At 41.6% G+C, this 21,263-nt stretch overlaps 1 protein-coding gene across 2 annotated transcripts in view; it reads right to left on the bottom strand.

The window, feature by feature from the left end:
• Positions 1-9,586: 9,586 nt before the first annotated feature.
• The window catches only part of strn4 (striatin, calmodulin binding protein 4), a 65,937-nt gene continuing 54,260 nt past the window's right edge, over positions 9,587-21,263 (bottom strand). For both annotated transcript variants that reach the window (XM_060943220.1, XM_060943221.1), the window contains exons 14-16: positions 20,146-20,244; positions 18,223-18,309; positions 9,587-10,513 (exon numbers count right to left, since the gene is read on the bottom strand). In XM_060943220.1, the coding sequence (XP_060799203.1) occupies positions 10,344-10,513; positions 18,223-18,309; positions 20,146-20,244 (356 nt within the window). In that variant the 3' untranslated portion in view covers positions 9,587-10,343. The remainder of the gene's footprint in view (positions 10,514-18,222; positions 18,310-20,145; positions 20,245-21,263) is intronic.

Here is a 21,263-nt window from a genome sequence, read left to right as displayed (position 1 = left end):
AGAAACTTGAATATGAGCATCATTAAAGTTTTAAGTGTAGGTTTTCTGCATCAAACTGAAGTTCTCAACTATTCAATAATGGAGACCTGAACGTAAACTCCTCTTACCGTAGCAATTGCTGTCTTAAGGCTATCCAAAAAAGAAACTTTATATTTCCTTTGTTAGATGGCACATAAACAATGAAAATATGGTGCCTTTACTTGGCTTAAAAAGTGTGTTGATCAGGAGAGGAGGACAAAAAAAATTCCAAAACATTAGCTGTACCATGGAACACTGTCAAGGCCTTCGTCAACAAGTGGAGAAAATGGGGCAGCACTCTGACATCACCAAATACAGGACGTCCCTCCAAACTTAACAAATCAATTTATCAATAATAATAATTAATAATAATAATAAATTAGGCGGCACGGTGGTGTAGTGGTTAGCGCTGTCGCCTCACAGCAAGAAGGTCCGGGTTCGAGCCCCGTGGCCGGCGAGGGCCTTTCTGTGTGGAGTTTGCATGTTCTCCCCGTGTCCGCGTGGGTTTCCTCCGGGTGCTCCGGTTTCCCCCACAGTCCAAAGACATGCAGGTTAGGTTAACTGGTGACTCTAAATTGACCGTAGGTGTGAATGTGAGTGTGAATGGTTGTCTGTGTCTATGTGTCAGCCCTGTGATGACCTGGCGACTTGTCCAGGGTGTACCCCGCCTTTCACCCGTAGTCAGCTGGGATAGGCTCCAGCTTGCCTGCAACCCTGTAGAACAGGATAAAGCGGCTACAGATAATGAGATGAGATGAGATGAATAATAAATTAAAAATTATCAGGGAAGCCAAGAGACTTGCAGCAACATTAAAGGAGCTGCAGGAAGATCTGGCAAGGACTAGTCATTCCCTGCTTGTGACTACAATCTTGTACTCTTCCTTATTAGTCGGAAGCCCTTTCTCATTAAATGAATGAACGAATGAACAAATAAAGCAAGCCTGCATTTATTTTGCCAAAATATACTTACAATTACCCCAAACCTGAGGTAAAGTGTGTTAGTCTCATGAGCCAAGGTCAAAATTTTTGGGCACAGTTCTAAAATAATTGTTCAGCACAAAAACAAGACAGTTTATCTCGAAGCACGGTGGTGGCGGCATCATGCTATGGGGCTTCTCTTCAGCTTGGACTGGGGATCTAGTCAAGATGGAGGGTCTCATAGATGGCTTCAAATACCAATTTGTTTGGGCAGAAAACCTGTAGGCCTCTGTTATCTTCAGACAGTTGAAGATGAAGGAAAAATTACACCTTCCAGATCACAAATCCGGGCGGCACGGTGGTGTAGTGGTTAGCGCTGTCGCCTCACAGCAAGAAGGTCCAGGTTTGAGCCTCGTGGCCGGCGAGGGCCTTTCTGTGCGGAGTTTGCATGTTCTCCCCGTGTCCGCGTGGGTTTCCTCTGGGTGCTCCGGTTTCCTCCACAGTCCAAAGACATGCAGGTTAGGTTAACTGGTGACTCTAAATTGAGCGTAGGTGTGAATGTGAGTGTGAATGGTTGTCTGTGTCTGTGTGTCAGCCCTGTGATGACCTGGCAACTTGTCCAGGGTGTACCCCGCCTTTCGCCCGTAGTCAGCTGGGATAGGCTCCAGCTTGCCTGCGACCCTGTAGAACAGGATAAGGCGGCTAGAGATAATGAGATGAGATGAGATCACAAATCCAACTCAGCAAAGGAACAGCTTAAAAAAAAATGATTAGCATTTTGGAATGGACCAGTCAGACCCCAAATGTAAATCCAATTGAAAACCTGTGGAATGACTTGAAGAGGACTTGATGAGGGTTTTCTTGAAGCATTTTGTAAGAAAGAGTGGAATAAAATCACCAAATCAAGATGTTTGAAATTGGTAAAATCTTACCCAAAAAGAATGAGTGCCATATTAGAAGCAAAAGGTGCTTTACCAAAGTATTAATTAAAGCTAGATGGCCTTTCGATTTCATAAAATCGGTCAAATTTTGTTCCCTCTGAAATTTGGTCATTGTGATATATGTTTATTTCTGTAATATTTCACAAAATATCAGGCCATTCTGTGGCTGGGAAGTTATTTAATTTGAGGTGATTCCCGAGCAAATAATGTGCATGAAATCGCTCGCGTCGCGCAGTCAAGCAGACAGAGGAAGTCCGTGTGCGCATGCACAGGTTTACCTTGACCGTGCACTGACAGTTACATAACATAACGTCTTCTCGCTTTCTGTTACTGTAGTCGGTCTTTCACACTTCATTCACACACTCACGTCTTCCATTTTTCTCTCCTGTTTCAAATTTGTATCTCACATGGTTGTCTGTCTATGTGTCAGCCCTGTGATGACCTGGCGACTTGTCCAGGGTGTACCCCGCCTTTCGCCCATAGTCAGCTGGGATAGGCTCCAGCTTGCCTGCGACCCTGTAGAACAGGATAAAGCGGCTAAAGATAATGAGATGAGATGAGATTTAGGGCCATGTGGCCCTAAATTCATTAATTGCTCTTTTAGAGAAAAATAAATAAATAAAATTGGAAGTCTGTGATTTGAATTCAGTAGCTTTCAGTCCACTAAACAAAAATAACTGGGTGTCAGGGAAAATTCTTTTTATGACCTATACTTGAAAAATCTGAAAGGCAGTCTAGCTTTAATGGTGTGCATACTTGTGCAACTGGGTTATTGTAAGTTCTTTTAAAATATTTCCGTTTCTTTTTCCTCTTGAATTTGGTTGGTTGCTATATCACATTAAATATGGAAACTGATCTGACATGACTTAGGACAGGGGTTCCCAAACTTTTCCATGCCAAGGCCCCCCAAACAGCATTAGTTTCTGGCCGGGGACCCCCTTTGCAAACCCACAGACAATGCTACAAAATATGTAAAGAAACATCAACTTTTAGAATGTTTTCTCTTACTTTTATTCAATAGTCAATAATCGTTACATTTGTTTAGCATAAGAATATTATTAACTAACGTTTTCAACACAAATATTTTCGCGCTGAACAATAAACTGTATAACCTCCTGTAGTACCTGATTCAACTCGTTATCCATCCTTTTTGTGACCAGTGCCTCGCGATGGAGCATGCAGTGTATGGCCACTACATGCGGGGCCTTCTGCTTAATGAGCGCGGCCACTCCACTGATCTTCCCGGTCATTGCCGCGGCTCCGTCCGAACACACCCCCACACAACGGGTCCAGTCCAATCCGTTAGACTCGATGTAATCATCCAAAACTTGAAAAATGTCTTTCCCAGTAGTTCTTCTTTCAAGTGCTTTACAAAATAGTATTTCCTCCACAAATCTTTCCTGTGAAATAAATCTGATGTACACAAGCAGTTGGGCCTCACTGGATAAATCTGTGCTCTCATCCAGCTGAAGTGTGAAGTATTCGCTGGCTCTCACCTGCTCCAGCTGAGCAGATACGTCTTGAGCCATGTCACCAATCCGTCGGCTCACGGTGTTATCAGAGAGTGGGACAGCATCGATTTTTTTTGGCAGCATCCTCACAAAGCAATTCTCGGACAATGTCTTTGGTGGCTGATAAAATCAAATCTTCTCCAGCTGAGTGAGGTTTTTTAGCACGAGCAATGTGGTACGAGGCTAAAAATGATGCCTTCAGGGCCCGCTCGGGGACAGTAGCTTGCTGGGTGAATGCAGCAGATTGCCTGACCAAATGCTCTTCTTTGCGTCTGAAGAAATCTACTGTTTTTTCGGCATCTGTCGGATGTTTTTGTACCAAGTGACGCTGAAGTTTCGAAGGTTTTAAGCACTCGTTTGACAGGGTCTCCAGATAGAGGACACATTTCGGGCAATCATGGCCATTTTTCTGTATGGCTGTAAAGCCATACTTAATGTATGCTGCCTCATATTTTCGGATTTTAGTTGGCCAGGACTTCTTAGTTTTTTTCACAGCAGTGTCCTCCACAGCAGGGCTGTTGGTTTGTTCCTTCGGTCTCTTCTTCAAAAACCTGTCCATTTTGCGCTAGCAATACGCTAGCTTGAGGAGCAAAGCAGCTTGATAAATGGCGCAAACCGCAACATCACAGGCAATCGGAGAGATGAGCATGGCAAACAACGTTTCGATATGATGTATTATTACTAATAATTATATTTTATAATAATGATTAAAAAACTAATTACAATATATTTAATAATTATTATTTTAAAAAAGTATATTTTTTTTCCGGTGGGTGGCACGGTGGTGTAGTGGTTAGCGCTGTCGCCTCACAGCAAGAAGGTCCTGGGTTCGAGCCCCGGGGCCGGCGAGGGCCTTTCTGTGTGGAGTTTGCATGTTCTCCCCGTGTCCGCGTGGGTTTCCTCCGGGTGCTCCGGTTTCCCCCACAGTCCAAAGACATGCAGGTTAGGTTAACTGGTGACTCTAAATTGACCGTAGGTGTGAATGTGAGTGTGAATGGTTGTCTGTGTCTATGTGTCAGCCCTGTGATGACCTGGCGACTTGTCCAGGGTGTACCCCGCCTTTCGCCCGTAGTCAGCTGGGATAGGCTCCAGCTTGCCTGCGACCCTGTAGAAGGATAAAGCGGCTAGAGATGATGAGATGAGATGAGATATTTTTTTTCCGGTGGGTGGCACGGTGGTGTAGTGGTTAGCGCTGTCGCCTCACAGCAAGAAGGTCCGGGTTTGAGCCCCGTGGCCGGCGAGGGCCTTTCTGTGCAGAGTTTGCATGTTCTTCCCGTGTCCGCGTGGGTTTCCTCCGGGTGCTCCGGTTTCCCCCACAGTCCAAAGACATGCAGGTTAGGTTAACTGGTGACTCTAAATTGACCGTAGGTGTGAATGTGAGTGTGAATGGTTGTCTGTGTCTATGTGTCAGCCCTGTGATGACCTGGCGACTTGTCCAGGGTGTACCCCGCCTTTCGCCCGTAGTCAGCTGGGATAGGCTCCAGCTTGCCTGCGACCCTGTAGAACAGGATAAAGCGGCTAGAGATAATGAGATTTTTTTTCCGCAATTTTTTTTATCATCGTCCCTCCAACTTTCTGAGGCCCCCCTAGCGCCCCCTGGCGGCCCCCACTTTGAAAACCACTGACTTCGGAGTTTCACTTTTTACATTGCAAAACAAGTGTGTAGACTTTTATATCCACTGTATTTCCTCTTTAAAAAAAAATAGTTTGCACTCATTGAATTTAACTGCAAGTGACATTTGAATGAATTTATATAACTGCTGTTTAGCATAAAACGTGCTCTGGACTGGGAAGTGTTTTAGAATTAAAAGCTGTATGTTACTGTTCCTATTAATATGACTGGGTAAGACTGTAAACATTGTGTTCAGGCTGAATCGGATTTTCAGTAGCCTGGCTCTAAAGATCTCCAGGTTTGTACATATTTCACACAGATGGATTGGCAATAATCTGATGTGCCCGTGTATTCTACTGCATCATCCTATTTATATCATCCTTTTTCACAGGTTCGGGAGAAAAGAAGAAAGACAGGATACAATTGCAGTATTGCACTCTATGTACAAAACCATCTTTTAATTTTTTTTTTTAACTTTTCAAATAGCATAAACAAGCATAAACAAAATTGGAACGACAGGAAATAGTTTAATTTGATAGAAGCTATAATGCAGTTTAAAAATATGCATAACAGAAAAAATAATAATAATAAATAAAATGCAGGCCTTGATCCCTTGGTGTTAAAGGATAATGTTTGAATGCAGCTTAATATGATGTACAAAATATCACACAGTGATAAATTGCCATAAACAATATACATTAGACAGAAAGTCCTTTTGATCTTGGCATTGGACTGACTTGCCTTTCAATAACTCCAGTTTTTAAGCTTTCCAACACCTTTCCTTTGCGTTGCAGGTTTTCGGCCGAGTAAAAAGGATTTGTTCACTTATGATACTACAGTCCTCTTATCAGTACTTATTATTATTTTAAGGATGGTAATTCATATAAAGAAAAGTATCTTGTAAAGCTGGCAAAAGCAGAGGTTTGTGTAACAGCAGCTGCTTTTTAAATATATATTCTGATTAATATAGTCTAATAAACCTACTGAATTATAGTAAAATCACAGGTTCAAACCTGCAGAAATATGGGTTTATGAAAACCCATACGCGATATGCAATCACATAGTCTATCATCTAAAGGATAAAACATGGTCATAAAACAATTTCTTGGAAACCATTTTCAGATGATTTACAAATGTAATGTGGCCGAAAGGTATCCATAAATTAGTGCGATGAGTTACCTCTTAAGAATTTGTTTGCTTAATTAATCTAAAGTTGTGTGCAATGACGGGACAATTAACTGGACTTCACTGTAATCACCCCAGTAGAGAATGAGCATGTCTGATTTCTCAGGTTAGATAGAAATCTGAATAAATGCAATTTTTTTTTTTTTTTACAGTTGTTCTAAGTGAGAGTAAGTTACTGCATTCAGTCTTTCTTCTTTGCACAGCTTCCCATCTAACCTCCAGGAATTTCTCTTATATCAGTTAAATAACGTTAAAGGACATACGTAAACAAAGCAACACTGAAGGTATCAAAAACATGACATTTGACATGATCTTACACAACTATTCTATAGGTTAAAGCTACTAAAGTGGGTGATATTGAAATATCAGTCCCCTCCATCTTATGGTTTTCTCCATTGTCTATGAAGAGGAGGTACACTACCGTTCAAAAGTTTGGGGTCACTTTGAAATGTCCTTATTTTTGAAAGAAAAGCACTGTTCTTTTCAATGAAGATCACTTTAAACTAATCAGAAATCCACTCTATACATTGCTAATGTGGTAAATGACTATTCTAGCTGCAAATGTCTGGTTTTTGGTGCAATATCTCCATAGGTGTATAGAGGCCCATTTCCAGCAACTCTCACTCCAGTGTTCTAATGGTACAATGTGTTTGCTCATTGCCTCAGAAGGCTAATGGATGATTAGAAAACCCTTGTACAATCATGTTAGCACAGCTGAAAACAGTTGAGCTCTTTAGAGAAGCTATAAAACTGACCTTCCTTTGAGCAGATTGAGGCTACATCCACACGACAACGGCAACGAGATGTTATTTAAAAAAATATCGCGTCCACATGGGCAACGATCAGTAAAATATCAGGTCCATATGGCAACGCAACGCTTGCTGAAAACGATGCAATACACATGCCACACCTCTAGGGGCGCTGTAAGACGGTCCCTTCGGAGACACCAGAACAATAGAAGAAGTAAGGACGCATGCGCATAAACTATTATGCGCGAGACTTCATATTAGCCACAAAGTCAGAAAAATCTGTTCGTAAAATTACATTATAATGACCAAATACAATGAAAAGTATTTTTCCAGTCTCACCTGTGAAAGGTAATCCCATGTGATCTCGTTTGGACGGTAAACCTGTTGGTACAGTTAAACGCAGCACATGAATGAGGCATCTTTATTCTCCGCTTTGACCCATCCAATATGGCGGCGAGGATGACGTATGATTCTACGCGGAAGGCGGCGTCTTTAATGGTCCGGAATAAATTGAATGCTACACGTTGATGGATTAATTTGTTCTTCTACGCCCTTTTTGAGGAATGTATTGTAGGACTTAAACCAACATCTGAAGAGGTGAGATCGCTCCTTTTTTTCCCTATTTTTGCTGGCAGGATTGACTCTGCCTAAGGGCTACTCTCTCTCTCTCTCTCTCTCTCTCTCTCTCACTTTGCACCATTACACAATAAAGATTCACAGTGAAAATATTTTGTAAGCGCGTTTCATGAACCAAATTATAGGATTTGTTGACAACTCGCATCGAGTTCGTTACACTTCTACCAGGCGTGAAGCACTCACAGTCATGTGGTTGTGACATCATCGTAAACAAATCCGTTCTACTCATCCAGACGACTTCGCAACGGCACCGTTGCCAGATCTTTCCACTCTGGAACCCGTTCTCAAAAGATTGCATTTTGGGGCACACAAAACGCCGGTGCCGTGTGGACACCAGGCCGAAACGATAAACAATTGTATCGGATTCACCTGAATCCGTTGCCGTGTGGACAGGGCCTGAGTTTCTGGAGCATCACATTTGTGGGGTCGATTAAATGCTCAAAATGGCCAGAAAAATGTCTTGACTATATTTTCTATTCATTTTACAACTTATGGTGGTAAATAAAAGTGTGACTTTTCATGGAAAACACAAAATTGTCTGGGTGACCCCAAACTTTTGAACGGTAGTGTAACTGCATGTGCTCTACGTCACTTGCCTCAGAAGACTCGGTTCTTTTTTCATGGCCCTTGGAGACCTTTTTTTTTCTCCCTGTGGTGTTTTTTTTTTTTTTTTTTACACTGCAAAAAATTGAAAACTGAATTTGAGGAGAAAATTACTTAATACTAGTGAAAGTATCTTGCTGCATGGACAGATATTTTTACTTGATAAGACATCTTAGAATAAGTTGGTTGCGATCTAGAACTAGGTTTAATAATCTCAGAATTGGTGCCTTGTATTCTTCTAATAGGAAATGCTAGATCGTTTCAACTATATTTAAGATATCTTCACTTGCCAAGATATCATTTTTTGCAGTGTAATTTTCTTTCTTTTTTTTTTTTGTCCCCCCATCCCGGATTAATGGGAAGCAGATGAGCATCTTCACTTGGCTCACTCAGTGTTCCCCAATTACAGAGCACAGTTAAACACACCAAATACTGCTACAGAAAACCAAAGTTCTTCTCCAACTTATTGGTTGATAAATGACTCTGTCACTAACGATAGTGTTTAATAGTCTGCGTGATATTTCAATCACAACAGAAAAGCAGTATTCTCAAATAACCGTCGTTTTAAAATAATAGGGCTCAGCAGGAGGAAATCCTACTTCACCTTCTTTACGTTCCATCATTCCTTTGTTCTCCCTTCTTATCTTCCATCATTCGCTCACTCATACCCCAGCACATGAAAAGCACCAAAACTGAACCAGAAAAAAAAAAACTGAACTTGATTCTGGTGTTTTTCTGGAACAACTCAGCAATGGCAGGCCTATACCAGATGTAAGCAAGGGAAGAATAATACTTCCAACACTTCCCTGAAACTGAAGAATTTAGCACCAGAATTTGTAAGACAGTGGGCTGTGAACACAAGATAATCTCTCACTGCGCACATGAAAATGATTTCTTGTAGCTGCCCAGCCAACTCAGCAACTTTCTCTGATTACAGATTTAAATTTTTAGCAAGCAGATTACTGCTGAACATTTTAATGATAATGGATATGAAAGGATGGTGGTGACGTCAATATACAAATATGATGGTGTGGGTCTACTGCATGTCCAACAGATTGTGTGTTACGGTGATATGATTTCAGTTCATTAAACAGACTGATTCTCCACTCATTCAGAATTTCATAAACAAATGGAAGGAATGGCATTATGGAAATGGAGTCCAGTGTCTATTACTCAAGCCATTCAGTTTTCTTAATGCGCAGGTGATGCAAGTGTGAATTTAAGATGGTTTTGAGTGACGCATTTCTGGCCCAGGAGTGAAGATGAGGAGGAGTAAACTCACGGACATAACAGTGTTGCAGCAAGGGTGAAGCAGTAGCCCACTCAGTCATATAAACAATGCAAACTAGATCTGAATCTTGCTTAAATCATGATAGCGATCGTGCTTAATAGATCTTTTTTTTTTTTAATCTATTTTAAAATTTTAACAGGTGTCAGTCATGGCATATAAATTAGTAGTGTGTCAAGAATTTCTGTACATCAGATCGTGGAATGGCCTCACAACAGGTCATTCAGGTGAAAAGTGACTCAGGTATGGCACATATCCATACACTAGGTGGCAGTATACACACGTACCAAATAGGAGAGTGGAGGAGAAACAAGAGTTACTGTGTTCCCCTCCCACCGATACATTAAATATATATTCTGTATTTCAACTGATTGTTTAGAAATGTCTGATTTTCACAATGTTCACCTTGAATGGTTTATTTGACGTGAACCCTGGAACTGTACACTTTGTGGCAGTATAAAATTACAAGCTTATTAAGAGTCAATTTGTGTTTTTAAGAATACTGAATTTAAGAACTGACGAATACTGTAATCAGTTTATCTAAACTCGGGATAAATTTTCCCTTTGCAGTAATATTTCATTTGCAGCCATGTGAGAACATGTCACAATTAATAAAAATTTTTAACTGTGTGTAAGCATTATGCAAATCTAGCAAGAAATTAGTGAATTAGAGCTATTAAGCTGCCAGTATCAGCCTGCGATTTTCCTATCGGTGTATTACTGTTGCTCCAGTGACCTGAAGAATGTTTGTAGTGTGTGATTTAGTGTTCTGCTTCAGGTGTGCCTGGGCTTGTTGACCAACCTCAGTGTTAAATGTTTCCATTTGGGAAAACCCTATTTACAATAACCAATGATGGCTGACAATTAGCCGTGATGACATGGTCAAATGAAGATCTTGGCGAGGGAATCGGCTCCAGCACTGGCAATGAGGGGCTGTGAAGGGTGGAAGGCCACGTCGTGGATGGCCTCATCATGCTTCTTCCTATGGGCTGTGATCTCCTGCACACATGTGCGATTATCCAGCATCCACAAGCGAACTGAGCAATCATGACCTGAAATAAAGACACATGGTGAGTATTTTTGTTAGAGATGACAGTGTATTTTAGGTGGTGTTTACATTAGACCGTATCCGTCTCGTTTTCGTCGCAGATGCACTGTCCGTTCACATTAAAACGCCGGGAAACGACTCCACAGGCGGAACAACTTGAATCCGCCAGGGCCCACGTACTCAACCCATTACGTATCTGATCCGGTGCTGTGTAAACATTGAGGAACGAGGATACGCTGTGCTGAGCTCTAGCTGACGTCGTCATTGGACAACGTCACTGTGACATCCACCTTCCTGATTCGCTGGCGTTGGTCATGCCACGTTGGTCATGTGACGCGACTGCTGAAAAACGGCACTGACTTTCACTTCCTACTATTTGTCCCGAATCACTGCTCGTGCGCTTCACTCGCGTGCTCTGTGAGCTGCGCAGGGCCGGAGTGCGCTAGCCTGGGCCCGTCCATCCTAAGCGTGACGCAACACGAGGGCCTGTTCCAAGCTTAGTCTGGCCAGGCAGGCTATCTACAGCATTTCCAAGCTCCCGAAAAATCGGGAACCAATCAACTTTGAGCATCTCCAACGGCCCTGGGTAGAGGCGTGTTCAAGGCAGTGACGTAGTAGAACTGCGACCGGAAGCCATAGATTGTTTACAGAATCTATGCCGGAAGCGCTTCATTCATATCACGAACATGGAGCAGCGGCAAGCCTTTAACACAGCGGTAGATGCTGTATTGAAAGCATTCAACGGGAAGTTCTCATTGAAAATGGAGCAAAGAGCAGCCCTGGAGGTATTTATTGAAAGGAAGGACGTTTTCGCCTTGCTCCCGACCAGCTTCGGTAAGAGTTTAATCTACCAGTTAGCCCCCAGTTTCCGTTGCGTCACATACGTCAGAGGAAAGAGTGATGTGACTGGTTTAAGCTTCGTCACAGCCTTTTCTGACTTCGACCAGTAACAAACTGAGGCATTTCAGAGAGGCGGGTCAACCACGGGCTCTGGGAAACAGTTTGGCTTAATAGCTTGGCCAGACCAAATGCTCGGAGAGCTCTGAAGTCGCGTTAGCCAGGCTAGGAGTGCGCACCCTCCAGAGGGCACTCGCTGTTCAGGGCGGAGTGATTTGGAGCGCAGGATGCCTGCGGAGCCGAGCGTATCCGTGTATTGGCGTTGCTGTGTGCACGCGAATCGTGTATTGGCGTTGCTGTGTGCACGCGAATCGTTTTAAAAACGTTAATCTGATGATCCGCTGATACGGTCTAATGTAAACACCACCTTAGTTATAGAGCATTTTAGACGATACAGCAGGGAAGAGAAGTTTGTTCCTTTTAGCTATTAAAACAGCTGCAAGCAGCGACTGACAGGCCACAGTTCAAGATATCTAATTATGAATTGTTTCACTGTCAAAAGGGGGTGCAACTGAGCCCCAGGACCACCTTCGGGACCAATCTTTGGCCAGACCCTGATACTCAGCCCTTCTGATGGCTTTGTGAGTTTTCAAGCATGGTACCGTAAGTACCTTAAAAACACACAAGAGTGCTCTGAGAGCACAATATCCCTCGCTGGCAACTCGGCCATAACTCTGGTAAAATGCGACTGAATTGAACGAAATTGCAATATGCGTATTACTGATGTATAACAAAGAATCCTGCCGAGCTTTGTGAAATTCCTCCAAAAATTGTGAGAGGAGTTGATTTCAGAAGGTGAGCACCCTTCCTGGGACGGACGGACATCGCCACAACATAATCCCCTTTCGGGCCTTTCGGCCAGCGGGGGATAAAAACTTTTTGCCAAATTACATGAAATCCCTCCAAAAATTGTGAGAGGACTTGATTTCAGAAAGTGAGTACCCTTCCTGGGATGGATGGACGGACAGACATCGCCACAACATAATCCCCTTTCGGGCCTTTCAGCCAGTGGGGGATAAAAACTTTTTGCCAAATTACATGAAATCCCTCCAAAATTGTGAGGGAAGTTGATTTCAGAAGGTGAGCACCCTTCCTGGGATGGACAGACATCGCCACGACATAATCCCCTTTCGGGCCTTTCGGCCAGCGGGGGATAAAAACTTTTTGCCAAATTACATGAAATCCCTCCAAAAATTGTGAGAGGACTTGATTTCAGAAAGTGAGTACCCTTCCTGGGACGGATGGACGGATGGACATCGCCACGACATAATCCCCTTTCGGGCCTTTCAGCCAGTGGGGGATAAAAACTTTTTGCCAAATTACATGAAATCCCTCCAAAATTGTGAGGGAAGTTGATTTCAGAAGGTGAGCACCCTTCCTGGGATGGACGGACATCGCCACGACATAATCCCCTTTTGGGCCTTTCGGCCAGCGGGGGATAAAAACTTTTTGCCAAATTACATGAAATCCCTCCAAAAATTGTGAGAGGACTTGATTTCAGAAAGTGAGTACCCTTCCTGGGACGGATGGACGGATGGACATCGCCACGACATAATCCCCTTTCGGGCCTTTCAGCCAGTGGGGGATAAAAACTTTTTGCCAAATTACATGAAATCCCTCCAAAATTGTGAGGGAAGTTGATTTCAGAAGGTGAGCACCCTTCCTGGGATGGACGGACATCGCCACGACATAATCCCCTTTCGGGCCTTTCGGCCAGCGGGGGATAAAAACTTTTTGCCAAATTACATGAAATCCCTCCAAAAATTGTGAGAGGACTTGATTTCAGAAAGTGAGTACCCTTCCTGGGACGGATGGACGGATGGACATCGCCACGACATAATCCCCTTTCGGGCCTTTCAGCCAGTGGGGGATAAAAACTTTTTGCCAAATTACATGAAATCCCTCCAAAATTGTGAGGGAAGTTGATTTCAGAAGGTGAGCACCCTTCCTGGGATGGACGGACATCGCCACGACATAATCCCCTTTCGGGCCTTTCAGCCAGCTGGGGATAAAAACTTTTTGCCAAATTACATGAAATCCCTCCAAAAATTGTGAGGGAAGTTGATTTCAGAAAGCAAGCACACCTTGATGAAATTGTCAAAGTACAAGTTTGTTAATAATCAAGGCCAGAACTCTCTGGTAAAATTTGCCCAAATTAAACGAAATTGCAATATGCGTATTACCATCATATAACAAGGCCTTTTGTCAAGCTTCGAGAAATTTGTCCAAAAATTGTGAGAGGAGTTGATGTCAGAAGGTGAGCACCCTTCCCAGGATGGACAGACGGATGGACGGACATCATCCCCCTTCGGGCCTTTCGGCCAGCGGGGGATAAAAACTTTTTTCTTTTTTTTTTTTTAATACGCAGTCTACATATCAGTACACTGCATGATGCTTGTGGAGTAACGAAGAAAGACTTTCTGTTGTGTAATTTTTAATTGTGGTGCCATGCTATTGAACATATCAGTAAAATCAAAACTTTGCATTTTTAATCGTGTCAGTTTGAACTCAATATTGAAGCGTAAATGAGCTGCAATCCTGTGAATTTTATTCTTCTTCTTGGAGGAGACTAAATGTGACAGTTGGTCAGAACTTTACATGCACGGATATGGCTGTAATGATGAGGCACTTTCGGACAGGAGAAACTTTTTCATAGTTCTTCAAACTGCTGGAGGAAGTGCCCCTTTTTTTGTGCGTCCGCACTGCAGGAACTTTTTCAGCTCCTACTTCAAGGTAGGTTCTCCACCAGCACAAAAGGAACCATGAGTGGCATAAGTATACGGTGATTGGTCCAGATGATGGGTCGAGTACATGAGCAATACAGGCTGCGTTACGCAGCACCGCCAAACACCAGTTTTAAAAATCTGTCTAAAGTGTTGGCCAGCAGCTCTGAACGTTAGCATTTTTAAAAGATGGTTAAAAAAAAGACAAATAGAGTGACCGTGAAGTTCAGACTTCTTGATGCGATGGACGAAATACTGTATGCTGCAATTTTGATGCATCTTAGTGAAAAATAAAAATCTTCATGCTCTTCTCTATGTTTTTTTTAAAGCTATAGCGATGACATTAAAAAGTTCTGAGCTTATAAAATAATAATCCACATTAATATGTTAGGTGAACATATTTTAAGCAATCGCCAACTATTTTCCATCATGAATTCACTCTTTATAATGTCCCATCATGCTGCCCAGATTGGGTATGAATCTGATGAAGCCAGTAGGAGGAGGCTTTAAAAGATTACTTCCTCAGAACCACTTCCTCTTTCTGGTTAGTGCGCAAGCTCAATGAATCACTGTTTGAATGTTCATGCCTCATCAGTGATCATACATGTGAATTTTGAGCACATCACACCATTGTATAATGGAATTATGCCTCACTTCCTGTTTGTGTGGCATGATGTTCATATGGCAGTGCTGTCTGAGAAGTCAGAACTTGTGATATTATATCAGAGATGACAGTTTAACTGATCTGCTCGTGATGGTTCCAGATTTTAACATTTCCTTCCCGATTTAATGTCTAAGATATTTAGATGTCATTCTGACTGCAGGTGCAATAACACTGATCCACCCTGTCAGAGGAATACTAACAAGGTTTGTTTATTACATGGATTAAAGCAAAAAAAAAAAAATTTTGACTGAAAATTTACGGGGGGGGGCGGGGTTATGGGTGGATTTCGATGAAATTCTACAGGGGGATGGGTGGATTTCGATGAAATTCTACGGGGGGGATGGGTGGATTTCGATGAAATTCTATGGGGGGGGGTTATGGGTGGATTTCGATGAAATTCTACGGGGGGGGATGGGTGGATTTCGATGAAATTCTACGGGGGGGGATGGGTGGATTTCGATGAAATTCTACGGGGGGGATGGGTGGATTTCGATGAAATTCTACGGGGGGGCAGGGTTATGGGTGGATTTCAATGAAATTCTACGGGGGGGATGGGTGGATTTCGATGAAATTCTACGGGGGGGTTATGGGTGGATTTCGATGAAATTCTACAGGGGGGATGGGTGGATTTCGATGAAATTCTACGGGGGGGGGTTATGGGTGGATTTCGATGAAATTCTACGGGGGGGGATGGGTGGATTTCGATGAAATTCTACGGGGGGGATGGGTGGATTTCGATGAAATTCTACGGGGGGTTATGGGTGGATTTCGATGAAATTCTACGGGGGGGTTATGGGTGGATTTCGATGAAATTCTACGGGGGGGGTTATGGGTGGATTTCGATGAAATTCTACGGGGGGGTTATGGGTGGATTTCGATGAAATTCTACGGGGGGGGTTATGGGTGGATTTCGATGAAATTCTACGGGGGGGTTATGGGTGGATTTCGATGAAATTCTGAGAATGGTTAACTTAGAAGTGATAACTTTATTATCAATTAATTAATGGATTAATATATTCAATTTATTGCACTCTCTTTCCATTGCTTCCGTATATTATTTTTTGTGGCAAACCACACAAATGCAAGCGCCTGGAATGTTTAGTTTTTTGCACCATGAACTAAATGGCTTTCCGTTTTCACCTATTTCGTACAGCCAAGCCCACCTCCACTTGTTTTTTACACCTTTATCGATGGCAGACACATCAGTGCCTTCTTTCATGTAAAGCGCATCCATGCTGCCGAAACCGAAAGCAGAATGACATGCTCCTCTATGCTCGACGTCAATATAGAAAAAAGTTTGGATCTTCGCTTACATTAAAATTATAATTTGACCTTACTTTGTGTTGAATACGACTTCAAAAACAATTCAAGATTTTATTAAGAGAAATATTGTGGCCAACACGAGTGTTAAGTTACCTAAAAGATCGCGTGAAGTTGGCTGCTATCTACTTTGCGTTCGTTCTCATGTTCCTCCATCATTTCATAGGCCAGAAACAGATGTTTTGACGTAATTTAACTTAGTAGGCTATGATTATTATTTAACCGTAGTCTTCTAGACATTTTGACTGTTTGGGGCATTGAACGCTGGTGTATGATTTTCAGGGAATAAAGTTTAGCGCATGTCGGAACATCATTGCGCTCGCAGCCTCCAACTCCTCAAACGTCCTATAAATTGTGATATAACGTAGGCTAAGGCACGGTTCTAACATACCTTACACACTGGCCTAACAAAAATAATAATTGTTGGGGCGTCTGCTGATTTGTTAGCTATAAATTTAGGTCTAATTACTTCTGACAGTCTGCAAGCATTGCATCGTCAGGTCTTCAAGTCTGGCTGAAGCAGAGGAGCGGGCTTTCCGGGGTTTATTTTTTCGTTTTTTTTTTAACATGCTCTATTTCTACATGTCCAGGTTTGAACTAAGTAATTTTGGCAAGATTTAATTTAATACAAAACAGAAATGGTCAGACACAAGCACGCCAAGCACATGGGAATGTATTTAGCCAATTTTGACAGCGCATGTTTTTTTAATGCCGCACCGTAGACAGCGAACGTTTAAACATGATCAAACATAGGAAATGAACGACACAAAGCATGGCTCAAAAACAAAAAAGTTAAATAAACCCTGCTGATAGTTGATGGTGTTGCAACACATCAGTGTTATAACCCAATCTCTACCCAACCACCCGTCATTTTAATTCTCCTCGGATCAGCGCCAACCTCACAGTTGGCCTTGGGAGAGTTCAGTTGACGGAAATCCGTCACACGACGGAAAACTTTAATCCATGGTTTATTAGCCTCAGTTTCTGTTACCTGTTCGAGGAACTACGGCAATGACTCACAATATGCATGTCTAACTGACTGTCCCCCTTCAGTTATATATGAGTGATTCCACGCTTATGGGTACTGAAATGGGGACATTAACTTATTTTTAAAAATTCACCTAAAACCATTTCTTTTTTTTACCATCAGGTCACAAAACATGTAATCTTTAATGAATGATATGTTAAAAGATAACTTTAATTTTCTGAGATGTAATAAAAACATATTTATATGCCAAAGTCAGAACGTAACAGAAGTGTTGTGGACATATATATTCTCAATTTTAACAATGTAGAATTACTTTTTGAAACATAGGAAGGTGATGTTTTAGCAAATATAATTAATAAACATGTGTAGTAGAATAAACATACACATTCTTTCAATAAGATTAACATGGTATATAGCTAGATTGTAATTAATTTGTAACAGACGCGAGATGGACAATCGTAACAGAAGTAATGGAACAGACATCATTTTGGAACTCATAGGCTTGACTTTGGCATATAAATATGTTTTTATTACATCTCAGAAAATTAAAGTTATCTTTTAACATATCATTCATTAAAGATTACATGTTTTGTGACCTGATGGTAAAAAAAGAAATGGTTTTAGGTGAATAAGTTCATGTCTCCATTTCAGTACCCATAAGCGTGGAATCACTCATATCCGTGAAGTTTATGCCACGTTGCATAATGTACTTTGGAATTATGCCACACGCCCTGATTATATGGCGTGACATTTATTGATACTCTCACCATGGTAATATAAATAATACTACTCATCATGCAAAAACCAACACAGTCCTTCACACCTTTCATACTTACTATAAATGAGCCCTGACATACATGTCAGGGCTCATTTCGAAGAGGCTCAGAGCGGTTCAGCTCTTTTGTGTGATTATATGTATTTTTTAAAATGTTTATATTTTGCATGTTACATTTTCATTTAAGTTACTAATTTGTCAGTGATGCTAGCAGTATGGCTAAAATGTGCATGGGGCAAATAAACATTACAATGTATATAATGTATACTGTATGTTTTAAAGATCTTTTAACAAACAACTGATGTTTGATTCAGATTAAGAGAAGGAAGTATGTTGTTATACTCACTGCCAGAGATGAGGTAACTGCCTTTAGGGTCAGTGGTAAGGCAGGTGACGGCATCGAGATGAGCCACCATGGAGTGAATGACCTTCCCTGTTGGCAAATGGGCAGAAAAGTATAAATTACACAAGATAGAAGGGAAGAAGGAGGGGGAAAAAATTTCTATACAGTTTAGTGCAGTGTCTTGCAAAAGTATTCATCCCCCTTGGTGTTTGTCCTGTTTTGTTGCATTACAAGCTGGAATTAAAATGGAATTTTGGAGGGTTAGCACCATTTGATTTACACAACATGCCGACCACTTTAAAGGTGAAAATAGTTGTTTGATTGTGACACAAACAATAATTAAGATGAAAAAACAGAAATCTGGAGTGTGCATAGGTATTCACCCCCTTTCGTATGAAACCCCTAAATAAGAGCTGCTCCAACCAATTCACTTCATAAGTCACATAATTAGTTGATTAAGATCCACCTGTGTGCAATCAAAGTGTCACATGATCCGTCACATGATGTCTGTATAAATCAACCTGTTCTGGAAGGACCCTGACTCTGCAACACTACTAAGCAAGCAACATGAAAACCAAGGAGCCTCAAAACAGGTCAGAGACAAAGTTGTGGAGAAGTATAGATCAGGGTTGGGTTATAAAGAATATCCCAAACTTTGAATATTCCAGGGAGCACCATTAAATCCATTATAGCAAATTGGAAAGAACATGGCACCACTACAAACCTGACAAGAGAAAGCCACCCACCAAAACTCACAGACCGGGTGAGGAGGGCATTCATCAGAAATGCAACAAAGACACCAAAGATAACACTGAAGGAGCTGCAAAGATCCAGAGCAGAGACGGGAGTATCTGTCCATAGGGCCACTTTAAGCTGTACACTCCACAGAGTGGGGCTTAAATAAAAAAAAATAAAAATAAGAAAACACATTTGGAGTTTGCCCAACAGCATGTGGCAGACTCCCCAAACACATGGAAGTAGATTCTCTGGTCAAATGAGACTAAAACTGATCTTTTTGGCCATCATGGGAAACACCATGTGTGGCACAAACCCAACACCCTGAGAACACCATTCCTACAGTGAAGCATGGTGGTGGCAGCATCATGCTGTGGGGATGTTTTTCATCTGCAGGGACAGGAAAGCTGATCAGGACTGAAGGAAAGATGGATGGCACTAAATACAGGGCAATTCTGGAGGAAAACCTGTTTGACTCAGCCAGAGGTTTGAGACTGGGACGAAGGTTCACATTCCAGCAGGGCAATGACCCTAAACATACTGCTAAAGCTCCACTGGAGTGCTTTAAAGGGAAACATTTAAATGTCTTGGAATGGCCTAGTCAAAGCCCAGACCTCAATCCAATTGAGAACCTGTGGCATAACTTGAAGATTGCTGTACACCAACGCAACCCATCTAACTTGAAGGAGTTGGAGCAGTTCCAACTCCAACTGCTCCAAAGTATTGGCTGGGGGGGGGGGGGGAGAATACCAATGCACACTCCCGATTTCATTTTTTTCATCTTAATTATTGTTTGTGTCACAATAAATAAAAAATGCACCTTTAAAGTGGTAGGCATGTTGTGTAAATCAAATGGTGCTAACCCCCAAAAAATCCATTTTAATTCCAGCTTGTAACATGACAAAACAGGACAAACACCAAGGGGGATGAATACTTTTGCAAGACACTGTAACTTCAATTTCTCTTGTGGTTCTTTGAAGTGATGTTCACATTTAACAGGGAATTTTTAAAAACCCATCTTGCCGTTTTGGATAAACAGGTGTGCAGACAATTAGACAGTAGAATGAAATGGCTTCTGTCGTCCATTCCCAAATACAACAGGAAATGCTTGTGTTATTAATGGTAGCTGCCCCACAAAAATGTGATTCGCAACTAAGATACTCCTTTACATACCCACAAACAAAAACACACCTGTCTTGTTGTCCATGAAGCGGATGGTACGGTTCTCGTGGGCAGTGATTGAGATTGGTTGGGATGGATGGCTGACCACACAGTTAATCAGTTGATTGCCTGCAGAGTCCAACAAACACGGAAATATGATATTGATGTACACACACAGATTATGTATGACTAATGTGCAGCTCTATAATCCAGGGATGAGAGTGGGTGGTCATCAAAAAAGCAGAAAACGAAGCCAACAGGGGGTCTGGGAGGGATACCCCCCCCCAGGAAAATTTTGAAAAATAAGGCCTTTCAAACCACTTTTCCTGCAATCTGAGCTGTAGTAGATTAAAAAAAAATCTGTTGTCTTTTTTATATATTTACATGAAAATGTGTATCAAATCAATAGGAGTATTGTTTGAATTCAAAATAAAATCACATTCTACATTCAAGGGAATGGCTATAATTCATGATCAACAAAAATGACAAACTAAATTCACATTAAACTTAAGTTCTATTAATTATCAAAATGTTCATATATTAAATAAAATTTCTTAGGGTGACTGACCTTTTCTCCCTATGTCCTCATTAGTTGCATATGATTTCTTCAAAAAGTCTTTTGAAATATTTAAAGTTTTCAAAACTGTCAGCATTAATTCAGATTTACCATCATATACATGTTCAATGTATTAAATCAAACGAATGCTAAGTTTATGGGATAAACTTTAAAAAAAAAAAAGCCGATACGAAAGAGAAACGTATTTTTGAAGAGCAGCGACGATGAACATGTGCAAGTTGCAAGTTTCGATAAAATAGAACGGATGTGGGTACTTTTGTAAGAACTTATGATTGGCTATCATGCTCTCGCCATCGATGTTTTGGCCAATTACATTGTTGAGAACACGGATTCTACCACGAGACTTGGCGAGACTAAAGATGGCGAAAATGTAAACATGTAACATCGTCGTAGGAATGAATTACGCTTGAGTATCACGAAGGAACATACCCCAACCCCCCTCAATAAATGAAAAAAAATCTCAACGGATTTGGCATAATATAAAAAGGTCGATTTTTACTCAGAAAAAGCGGAAATCCGCCGGAAAGCGGAAAAAACTCATCCCTGATAATCCCGTGAGATGTAATAGGTG

Source organism: Neoarius graeffei, chromosome 16 (genome assembly GCF_027579695.1).
Source record: "Neoarius graeffei isolate fNeoGra1 chromosome 16, fNeoGra1.pri, whole genome shotgun sequence".
NCBI classification, from domain to species: domain Eukaryota; kingdom Metazoa; phylum Chordata; class Actinopteri; order Siluriformes; family Ariidae; genus Neoarius; species Neoarius graeffei.
This window is presented reverse-complemented; position numbering and strand designations above follow the sequence as displayed.